We start from the raw sequence: 11632 nt of genomic DNA, 5'->3' as shown, positions 1-11632 counted from the left end.
TAGTGCCCTACCTTTTCCTTTCACTCTTTAAAATAAGGGTCAAGTTATTAACCCAATTCTGCTTTTGCCTTCATCGTCACATTGTGTACAAAAGGTGACTTTTATTCAGGGCTGTTGGAGTAAAAGGGGGTGTATTAAAAAAAATCTACACTCCACACTTTGTATGTTTTTATTTGCAAAAACGAGCAAAAATGATTTAATATTCTTGAGAAATTAAATCTCATGAACATTGAGGTTTAATTTCTCAATATTAAATTGAGAATTATATTTTATGCAGTTTGCTTTTGTAGTTTTTCCTCTCGCCAGTGACAAATGTTTTCAAATGACCTGTGCGTAAAAGAATGCGTAAAAACGCGACTTTCCGCCAAACACCTGACCATTCCTTTCCCTTGTTAAGTTAATAATTACCAGTGAGAACTGCTCTTAGTTTGATTGTATCCCTCTAATTTAAGTGCTGGCACGTCTAAGAAATGCCGTTGCGCTTTAATCCCTTTCTTCGCACGCGCTCAAGGGTGACGGGAGCAGCAATAAAGGCGCGCGTAAATCAGTTGGAAACTTTAATTAATAAACAGGAACCGCGCTCCACGCTCCCATCACTCCGCAGCCAGACCCAGTCGACCGGTGCTGTACGACACCACTTCCGGTCCGACTGCCTCCGTGGTAACCCGAGCTCCGCTTCCAGAAGGCGGAGGCTCGGCGAGTCTCGCGGCACGTCATTGGCGGAGGCGCGTCGGCCGTCGGCGCGTGAGTGGCGGCGGAAGCTGTCAGTCAGTGCCAGGCTGCAGACGGGGCTCCGGAGAGAGGGAGATGTCAGAGGCTGAACCGCTGCCTCCATTCAGTAGCATTAGTGGGGTTCAGCAGCCAGCATGGCCACAGCTGCCTCCAGCCCCTACACCCTGCTCAGCCCCAGCTCCATGATCCACGCGGACAGCCAGGCCATGCAGCCCGCGAGCCCCTACAGAGGCCACCAGAAGCTGCTCCAGAGCGACTACCTGCAGAGCGTCCAGAGCAACGGGCACCCCCTCGGGCACCAGTGGGCGAGCAGCCTGTCGGAGGGCAGCCCCTGGTCCTCTATGGAGCAGCAGGACGTGAAGCCCGGCAGAGAGGACCTGCAGCTCGGCATCATCCATCACCGCTCCCCGCACGTCGCGCATCACTCCCCTCACCACAACAACCACGGGAGCCACCCGGGAGCCTGGGGCACCCCGGTGTCCCACAACTCCTCCATCACCAGCGGGCAGCAGATCAACATCTACTCCCAGACGGGCTTCACCGTCAACGGCATGCTGGACCACGGCGGCCTCACGCCGCCGGCCAACCCGCAGGGCCAAGGCATGCACCCGGGCCTCAGGGACACGCTCAGCCCCGAGCACAGCGACCTCGGCGGGCACCACTGCCACGACCACTCGGACGAGGAGACGCCGACCTCGGACGAGCTGGAGCACTTTGCCAAGCAGTTCAAGCAGAGGAGAATCAAGCTGGGCTTCACGCAGGCGGACGTGGGTCTGGCCCTGGGCACGCTCTACGGCAACGTGTTTTCCCAGACCACCATCTGCAGGTTCGAGGCCCTGCAGTTGAGCTTTAAGAACATGTGCAAACTAAAGCCGCTGCTGAACAAGTGGCTGGAGGAGGCGGACTCGTCCACGGGCAGCTCCAGCAGCATAGACAAGATCGCAGCTCAGGGGAGGAAGAGGAAGAAGAGGACGTCCATCGAGGTGAGCGTGAAGGGGGTCCTGGAGACGCACTTCCTCAAGTGTCCCAAGCCGTCCGCGCAGGAGATCACGTCGCTCGCGGACTCGCTGCAGCTGGAGAAGGAGGTGGTGCGCGTGTGGTTCTGCAACCGGAGGCAAAAGGAGAAGCGGATGACGCCGCCCGGGGAGCCGCCGCCGCCGCCGCACGAGGGACCCTATTCGCACAGCGGGAGCGCGGGGGACACGTCCTCGTGCCACGATCTCTGACCGCGCGAGGAGGAGGACCCGCCCGGTTACGGACTCTGGAGCGAAGGGACGCGAGCGCGCTACAGGGTGGTGGACCGGCTTCCGGCTTCCAGCCTCCGCCGCCTGTCCCGGTACAGACTCCCGCCGCTGCCGCCAGCACTGAATCCCAATAAGAAGAACAGAGAAACCCGCTCAAGCCTTCGTCCTTTTTTTCTAACTGTCACGAGGGCATTATTACATCACATTTCAGATCCTTTTGGAGCTTCGCTTTGTTTCTTTCTCTTTTTTTTTTTTCCTCCATCACGGATATAAATACAAAAATGTGCCTAATTATATACCTGCCAGCGCCTTTGGTTTGTGTCACCATTTCCCATCAGCTCAATAATAATTGCTAACATGGGAACTGATGTCTTATTTTTGACTTGTTGGGTTCCCCCCCCGCCCCCCTTCACACACGCACACACACTCACACACATGCTGTTTCATTTGGATGATCAGTGGCTTCAAACTAAAAAAAAAAAAAACAGTTAACGGTTTTTTTGTTGCTATTTCTGTTTTACAACAAATCTGTAATTATGTTTTTTTTTTTTTTTCATATGCAAACATATCAGATATAGTGATTCTGCAACATAAAAGCACTTGGAGGGTTATTACTTTCTTAATTTTCGCCTCTCCCTCACATTCTCGCCTATTTTTGAATTCGTTGTTTTATTTTTGTTTTTGTTTTCCTTTATTCTGACCATAGAAACTGTGTGTGGACTCTGGAGACAAACAGAGCCGGGGATAATTCAGAAACATGGGTGTGGGGGTTTGGGGAGGGGGCTTAACGACGCTGTACACCTGCCTATAATTTTACTGTACGATCAGTATCCCAAAATTTTTTATAATCTCCAATACTCCTGTTATACTCGGTTCAGTATTTTTCTCCGATATTGTACAGTTTTATATATATATATCTACACTTTTCGAGTCATTAATTTAAGCAAATTATTGTTAGTTTATTCATGCACTTAATTAGCAATGTTTTTGAAAGAAATAATAAAAAAAGCAAAGAAAGAAGAAGAAGAAGAAGAAAAAAAAACACAGAAAATCACCCAGCCTATTTTCAGTAAGATGGAACAGTTTGGGCGCTTTTATTCCAAAATTTCGATGACAGCTCGAGTAATTATTTATTTTCAGTATAAAGCTTGTATTATGTTTTGAAATAAACAATGTATGTTGTAATAAACAATTTCCTGGTACAATTGTTTACTGTCTAAAGGAAAATTGGATGTCTAAGGAATTATAATAATTATTATTATTATTATTATTATTATTATTATTATTATTATTAAAGGTTGCGTCGCAGCTCATGCCCACATTGCTTCCAAGGAGGAGTTTAAAAATAATAACTTATCTTAATTCTCATCATGTAATAATCATGAGGCTACATTTATATTTACGGGAAACAATCAGAAGAAAATAATTGCTTTGCTCACAGAACGCTGTCAACTTTTACTATTTATTGTTGTATTCATGTATTATTTCGAGGATAAAATCAAAGTGGCTTTTTCTATTTTTAAACCATGAAATTCAGCATTTATTCCGAATTTAAAACGTGTTACAAAAATATTGTTATTACTATTATTATTATTATTTTATTTTATTGCTAGGAGTAGTTTTTTTATTTATAGTATGCAATCAGTACAGGAGTATCTTTACGATTTTTTTATTATTTAGAGCGTCACTGTTGGAAAAAAAAATTATCATCCTCATTATTATTATTATTATTATTATTATTGCTGCTGTTTGATTATGAAAAAAACTTTTTTTCTATTTAAAAAAATATTTGATCAAATATAATATTGTTAAATATTTTTATTAGAAAGTAATAATAATAAAAGCAATTAAGCAAAAAAAAAGACGCCACAAAAATAACAAAAATTTCAAATGAAACAAATCAACTTGTTCCCAAATGATGTGGTCATTGTGATCTAATCCAGCTCAATCCAGCCCACATGTTCCTACACACACACACACACACACACACCCTTTAAGCCTCCTGCGTGTTAAAAGGTAAAGCCTTCACGTGACGAACAGCTGTAACATTTCGCGTGGGACCTCGGTCTGTCACAGCCAAATCTCACTCGCTCCTCTCTTACAGCTCCGCTGAAACCTTATTGTCCAGGCCCTCTGCCCTGCTCCATCAGACATGCGTGATTTATCGCCCGGGCTGCTGGGCCTGACAGCAAAAAACACAATGACACACACACACACACACACACACACACACACACACACACACACACACACACACACACACACACACACACACACAATCAGAAGCAGATGAATCTCATTTCAAAGACTACAGCTGTGTATATAATTGGCCGTGCAAGGGCGAAACAGACAAGACAAAAAAAAAATCTCCATAAATAGATAAATAAATAAAGATGCCGCGACTAAAAATAATTCAGGGATGGCGTTGGGAAGAAGAAGTCGACCCCAGTGGATGCGGGACTGTTTAAATCATTCAAAAATAGATCCGGAGGGGGGGGGGGGGAGGAGGAGGTGAAAGAAGGAGAGGAGAGGAGAGGAGAGAAGAGGAGAGGAGAGGAGAGGAGAGGAGGGAAGGCGGAAGGGTGCTAGGCCTTGCCTTGAAATGGAGAGCCTGACTGGAATACTAATGCGTCTGAATTTATGCATCTCCTCAGTCTGCAGCCCTGAGAGGAGAGGAGAGGAGAGGAGAGGAGAGGGGGCGGGGGAGATAGAGAGAGAGAGGGAGAGAGAGAGATAGAGAGAGGGTGAGGGTGGAGGTGAAAGAGGGCGGTTATGTAGAAGAAGAGAAAAGTAAAAGCATGGCTGATTGATTCCATCCATCTGTTTTAGTTTGAAATAATCCTGGATTTCTCGGGGTGTGGACGGAGGAGGAGGCGAACCCGAAACAACATGACCCTGGAAGAGGGAGAGGAAGCAGAACCGAGGAAACGAGCAGCACCGAGCCAAGGTTCCGGGGGGCGGGGTGGACCGCAGCGTCCCTTCAGCCTCTTCCAGAAAGAGAAATAAAAAGAATAATCGAAACATTATTTAAAAAAAAAAGTAACCAGTCCGCTCTGTGTGAATTATTCACCAGTTGGGTTGAGAGAGAGAGAAAAAAAGATTGACTCGAGAGAACCGTGAGGAAAACAAGAAACAGGTGAAAGATGAAAGCACACTTCAGAGGCGTCAAACGATAACCTTCAGCTAATTTTTCTGTTTTTTGTTTGTTTGTTTGTCAAAACTCTTCAAGTTGTGTGACTCAGCGCTGCTCTCCAGCAGATAATTGAGCCTGAATCAGATGTTAAGTGACTGATGATCAGACAAGGACAGGAGCAGCAGAGAGCCAGAGGTGTTTACGGTGATTACATCTTATTTAAGCGCGCTGCTGCGAATGTTTATATTTATATAAATGTTCACAAATGTCCTTTTTTCCCCGAAAACGTTTGACCCACAGCTTTTTTTTTTTTTTTTTAGATGTAACAGGATCTCAAGGATGGCCAGCGGGACACACGGCTAACTGTGATGTTTACAGTGAAATTGGCAAAGTAGGGGGTCAGAGAAAGGACAAAACAACGTCCCGTTTCTATTTAATTACACGGGAGAGAGAAGCGCGGAGCTGGAGTCAGTTTGCTGAAGAGCAGCAGCTCCAAAAAATAAAATAAAAACTAACTGGGAGAGACAGCTGGGAGGTTGTTAGAGAAAACTGTCTGTGATCAGCCAGTCATAAATGTGTTTTCATACACATTCATATGCGCTCTCTCAAAACCAAATGTGCTTCAGCTGAGTTCTCTTCTATATTAGTGTGAAACATTACTTATGTACAAAGAAAGAGCAACAAAGCAAAACGACAAACTATAAAGAATTAAATAGGATGCACTGATTACCAAAAGGCACAAAAAAGCAAAGATAAATTCAAACTTGTCTATTTCTATTTGTCGCTTCTACGACTAGAGGCATAAGTGGACTGCTTAGGGTCTCCAGGCCACCAGGGGGCTCCCAAGAGCTTCTAACTCCTCATAGATGTAAAAAAAAAAAAAAAACAAAGAAAGAAAGAAACTTTACATTAGTTGTGAGCTTTTTCTACTAGCGTACTTTGCGTACTCTGTGAGCTGTGTGGATTGTGTCTACATAACAGTCGAGATTTCATAGTCAGGCGTACTGTTTTTTGACATTTCTCGTGACAATTCACTTCATTTCCCACAATCCAAATGGACGTGTTTCTTCTCCATCAGGGCAGCCGCCGCCCACCTGTCAGTACAGGACAGAGAGCGGCAGTCGGGCTGTGAGTCCACGCTGCTGGTTTACCAGCTTTCAGCCGCGATGTTCTCCAGCATACTAAACATTTCGGTGTGAACTCGGTTCCTACCGAGCGGTTTACTGTGTGACACCGTGTTCTTATACCAGCTCCTAACACTTCTACTTCGAGCCGTCATGTTCACTAGAGATGTGTGATATTATACTGCATATTTTGGTATTGATCAAGTAAATATAGGAAGCATATGACCAATACCGATACCAATACTGATACTTTGTACATAAGTTTGATATGTTATAAAACTTCTGACCTTTATGTGTTTTTCTGTTTTTTTTCCTTTAAATTATTTTTGTTCTATTCTTGGACAGAGTTTAGGCTAAATATCTATCTAGAAAATACTTTAAAGAAGTATTTTCATGATTTTGAACAATTTGAAAGATAGTTCCTAGAGAAATCTAAAGTTTTACAGCATTTTGTTTTCTTTTTCCAAATCTTTCCAATACGCTGAGCTGCTTTATTTATTCTTGTACAAAAACCATTTTATGCACCGAAGAATAAATCTTACATCATGCGTTAGGAAAACAACCCGTCTGGAGAAGCTCAGCTGTTACACATCAAACAGCATCGGCTCTCCAAGCTCAACTCCAGAAATCAGAGCACTTTCAATGGAGCGAGGAGGCGAAGCCAGTGAAGAAATCCCTGTTTTCCCTCAATTCAACCAGAGTGAAAACATGACGCCTTCAATTTAATTGGGAGTGATGGATTTATTTCAAAATACATATTTAAACAGTGCGAATGCAACAGTTTCGGTGGAGCCCTTCACACTTGTTGCAAAGCGTGATGAGTTCACTTATTCAGCACGTTTTCAAACCGCCTGTGCTCTTTATTTTACTTCTTCTTTTTCTTTTTTAATCATGCAGAAACTGGAATCAGCTTCATGGTGAAAAACACCAAACTTGGTAACTGACCTGAGGGCAGAGGAGCTGTTTCTTTGTATTTATAATGCATCAGCAGAGACTTGGCTCTGAATCAAGTGAAGCTGAAAAGACAGGAGGAAAGGAAGCAGTGTGAATGAGAGGAGGGAGAAAGAGAAACGGAGAGAGAGAGAGAGAGAGAGAGAGAGAGAGAGAGCTGTGCAACAGGATTAATGGTGAAGCTGAAAATCAATCTCATGTCCTCGGTTGGCATCTTTTGACAGGGGCAGAGCAGCTGTAAGGTCAGAGAAATTCAGAGGAGAGCAGATAGAAATCAAACCGAAACAGACAGACGAATAAAATCGGCAGAAATCGGTTTCTAAGTGCAAGTTTTCACGTCCTTCGTGGAGTTTCTCTGACTCTGCAGCTTCACAGCTCTGTAAAAAGTATTCACACCCTTGAATTTTTTCAGATTTTATCACCTCACCAACTGCTATGCACCTTATTGGGATCATATATAATAAAAAAAAGTGAAAGTAATTCATAAATGTGAAGTGGAAGGGTAGAGATTTACTTTATTTTTATTTGTTTACAAGCCTCTAAAAACTTTTATTTTCGCGCGTTCTTCTTTCCAGATTGAATGGAGAGCATCTGTGGATCTTCTTTTTTCTTTCTTTTTTTTGTTCCAAATTCCCAATTTGATCAGGACTTGGACTAGGTCATTGCAAAATTTCCTACAGGATAAACATGTGTCGTCTTCTTGTCAACTATGGCCAGCTTTCCTGTCCCCAGAGCATGATGCTGGCACCACCTTGTTTCAACATATGGATGGTGTGGCAGTTTTAGCTTCACCTGGTTCAAAATCTATTTTAATTACTAACTTATTTGCACCTTTTAACATATTTCTAATTTTGTTTGAAAAAAATGTTTGATAAATTGGATTTATTAAACATGACTTAAATCATCACAATTTAGCGCCTTGAAATTGGGCCTCTGTCTCTTTAAGAAGCTCCTGCTCTGTCCTGCACTCCACCTTCAGCACGTCTTCAGAACAATATTCATCCGCTAAGCCTTTTATTTCTTCTTCGGATCTCAGCAGACACGCAGTTCCACCAGGTGTTTGCTAATTGCTGCCGCCGCTAGTCTGGAGGATAATGTTTGTGTAAAAGGCTCCTGGTTTCACCATGGTGGCGTTTGGTGAAACCAGGCGGTTTTTATAAACCAGAATGGCTGGAACGGAAAACTAAAGGGTTTCTCAACATTCCAGGTATGTTTCTGATGAGGGAATAGAATATAACATGATGTAAAGCTCGATAAAGTTTACATGACACTGCCCCTTTAAGGGCTATGAAGGCTTTTGCGAGACTCTGTATTTCTTACACTTTCCAGTGACGCATAAAACTTGCAAACTTGTCAGAAGAAGAAGAAGTGTCTCTGTAGTCTCATCTCTTCTCTCTGCTGTGGCCGTGGCAATCAGTGTAACTGTTAAAGCCACACGCCGCCGCCTCTGTCGTGCGCGCGCATCGTGATTGCTCCATTAAGGAACGCGAAGTGACAACTACAGTTTGTTCTTCTGAGGCTGCGCGCTCCGCTCTGATGTTAGGTGGACACACACGGCTGCACGCCCGCAAATTAAGAGGTCGTATATCTAACTAGCGTGTTTAGAGGAGATCTGTCGCCCAGACTGCCAGCACGTCTGTTAACCCCCCAACACACACACACACACACACACACACACACGCACGCACGCACGCACGCACGCACGCACGCACCTACACACACACACACACGAAGAAGAGGGAGACGGGTCTGTTTGTTGTGGCTCAGAGTGAGTAAATCACTGTGTCTGATATCTTCATTTGAAACAGAGGGCTGATCACTGCTCGTCCTGCTTGTTCCACATTAACTCATTATCACACGCGCTCACTCCATTAATTCCCTCGCTTTTATTAGCAACACACACGCCAAACGCACGCGCACACACGCATTCACACAGAGTGGACCGATGACAAGCGCTGCCTCTACCTCATCTGACAGCTAATGGCTTCATTAGGAGGCGCGTGTTAATTGGCTGACTTTGGGGAGAGGCTTGTTAATGAGGATAAATAGATTCACACCTGAGCGAAGTGTGTGTGTGTGTGTGTGTGTGTGTGTGTGTGTGTGTGTGTGTGTGTGTGTGTGTGTGTGTGTGTGTGTGTGTCCAGTCTCAACAGCAGTGTGTGGGAACTCTGAGTGATGAGCAAACACGAACCCTTTGCAAATATGAGTGCGACACTTTGTTACGCAGTCGGGCTTCGTCCGAGGACGCTGAGATGGTGTGTGTGTGTGTTTTTTTTTGTTTGTTTTTTTTTGCTTGCCAGGCAGACTTATTAGGCGAGTGCTTGATTAGCACCAGGAGGCCAAAACAAAGAGCAGTATGTCAAAGCAATTAGCCCCACTGTTTACCTCTCAGCTCCTGGGCTGACTGCGAAATGCATCTCATCCAGGAGAAAGAAGAAGAAGAAGAAAAGAAGAAGGGGGGCGGAAGGGTACAACAGCTGCTCTCCAGGCCGGAGTGTGTGTCGGTGTGTTTGCACACTGATGGGAACAGTCCGTCAATCCATCTGCTCTCCTTGCCCAACCACATTCTCGTCCTCTGCTGTCTGGATGTGACAGCTCTGATACACACACACCGGTGCTTTGGGGAGCCATTGTTTAGAGGAGGCGCAGATTCTCATGGGGGTCGCACAAAGCAGGGTGTGTGTGTGTGTGTGTGTGTGTGTGTGTAAGGGGTACACTGGTCAGACAAAATGGAAGCAGGCGAGACCGATCATTTACATAAGGGTAAAGAAGAGGCCCGGGACATGCTGTGTTCAGCTGGGACTTACCATGAACTGGGCGGCAGCACCATCTGGTGGTGGCTGCGGTTACTGCAGGTTGCATCTGCAACAGGAACAGGAAACAGAAAGAGAGGAAAGAACAGCAACGGAAAGTGGGTGTGGAATGGAATGGACATATATATATATACACACACACACACACACACACACACACACACACACACACACACACACACATATACACATATAAGTGTGAGAAAGTCAATGATGCCAGAATAAAGTTGTAGTCTTGTGAGAATAAAGTCATAATATTCTAGACTTTATTCTGGTAATATTGCAACTTCAGTCTTGAATTATTACAACTTTATTCCCATATGAGTTTATTCTCATAATATTACAACTTTATTCTGAATTTATTCTTATTTTATTTTATTAATTAGTAATACTCTGTCATAACTTGAAACAGCTGACTGACTTGGTAGTGTGAGATTTATCACAGGCCAGCCACACACTACACTGCAACAACAACAAAAAATTAAAAATAAAAATTTCAAAAGGGCACTTTTTGTCCTTAGGACGCCAGGTGCTCTAGTGCCACCTAGTGTTCATCTGTGTACACCTTGGTGCTCACACGTTTTTTTTCTTTACCCAAAGTAAAAAAAAACAACTCTAAAGCAAATTGTGATAAAATCTGAACATATATTTGTATTGGACATATCTAAATTCTAAAATTATTTTTTAAGAGCTGTCCACTGCTCCAGCTAAAGTAAAGCAACAGTGAGCAACAAGCAGGTGAAGCGTCCAGCAGCCAAACCTTTCCCTCAGGAAGAAGCAACATACGAGCTAAATGGAGACTGGAAACTATTATTTCATTGGAAATCATGAAAGCTGCCCAGAAATGATTCCCCTTTACTTCACTAGAATAAACTCAGAGACCTGACTATTTTCCTCAACTTTCAAGGTCCACTGTTTGTTAAACATTTTATTTGCCCAGGACTTTGGCATTATTGATTCTGCTGCAGATGTCCATGTAAAATATTTGCAAAGCTCGCAAAATGTAAAGTTTATACTAAAAAACCCCCATTAATATCTGTGTTTTTAATGACATTAACACAACTTTATTTGATCGTTCTATGCGGGCAGCATTTAAGTGTCAGTTTTCTTGAGGTGAATGTACATCAGCTTGGGAAATTTATTGCAGCTGCTTTCCGTTTCCTACAAGTCGGACCAGAGATTCTCAGATAAACTGAATTTTGACCCACTCTAACTATTGCATAATAAAAAGTATAGATTAAGTAATTCATCTTTTCTTACAGGCCAGACTCTGTTCCTCCAGTCTCTGAAACCTTGATTTTCAGATAAAATACGGAGCTTGCTTTTACCCTGGAAGTAAAGAGGACTTTAGACCACAGATCAGCAGGGCAGCACTTCTTCTCCTTCCCAAAGTGAGACGCTTCTGGCGTCTGTTTCAAAAACATCTCATCAGTCAAGTCAGCATTTGAATATAGAGCTCATAATGTCACATTTAATTGCTTTTAATATTTGAAATTATGGTCCAAACTAAATTCTGGATATTCCTTAGATCAAAGCCTGCAAAATATGATTGGAATCACATCATTTAAAGGGGATGTAGTATATAAAAATGTACTTTTATAAGCTTTATGTCATGTTATGTCATTCTTTCATCAA

General features: G+C 43.5%; 1 protein-coding gene across 1 annotated transcript; it reads left to right on the top strand.

Moving 5' to 3' along the window:
- Window positions 1–551: 551 nt before the first annotated feature.
- On the top strand, window positions 552–1975 carry LOC106904380 (POU domain, class 3, transcription factor 4). The gene has a single exon (XM_014968708.2). The coding sequence runs from the start codon at window positions 867–869 to the stop codon at window positions 1956–1958; it is 1092 nt and encodes a 363-aa protein (XP_014824194.1). The 5' UTR covers window positions 552–866; the 3' UTR covers window positions 1959–1975.
- Window positions 1976–11632: the final 9657 nt, after the last annotated feature.

This window comes from Poecilia mexicana, unplaced genomic scaffold (assembly GCF_051168715.1).
Source record: "Poecilia mexicana isolate PSO_F unplaced genomic scaffold, ASM5116871v1 scaffold_10, whole genome shotgun sequence".
Classification (NCBI taxonomy): Eukaryota; Metazoa; Chordata; class Actinopteri; order Cyprinodontiformes; family Poeciliidae; genus Poecilia; species Poecilia mexicana.
This window is presented reverse-complemented; position numbering and strand designations above follow the sequence as displayed.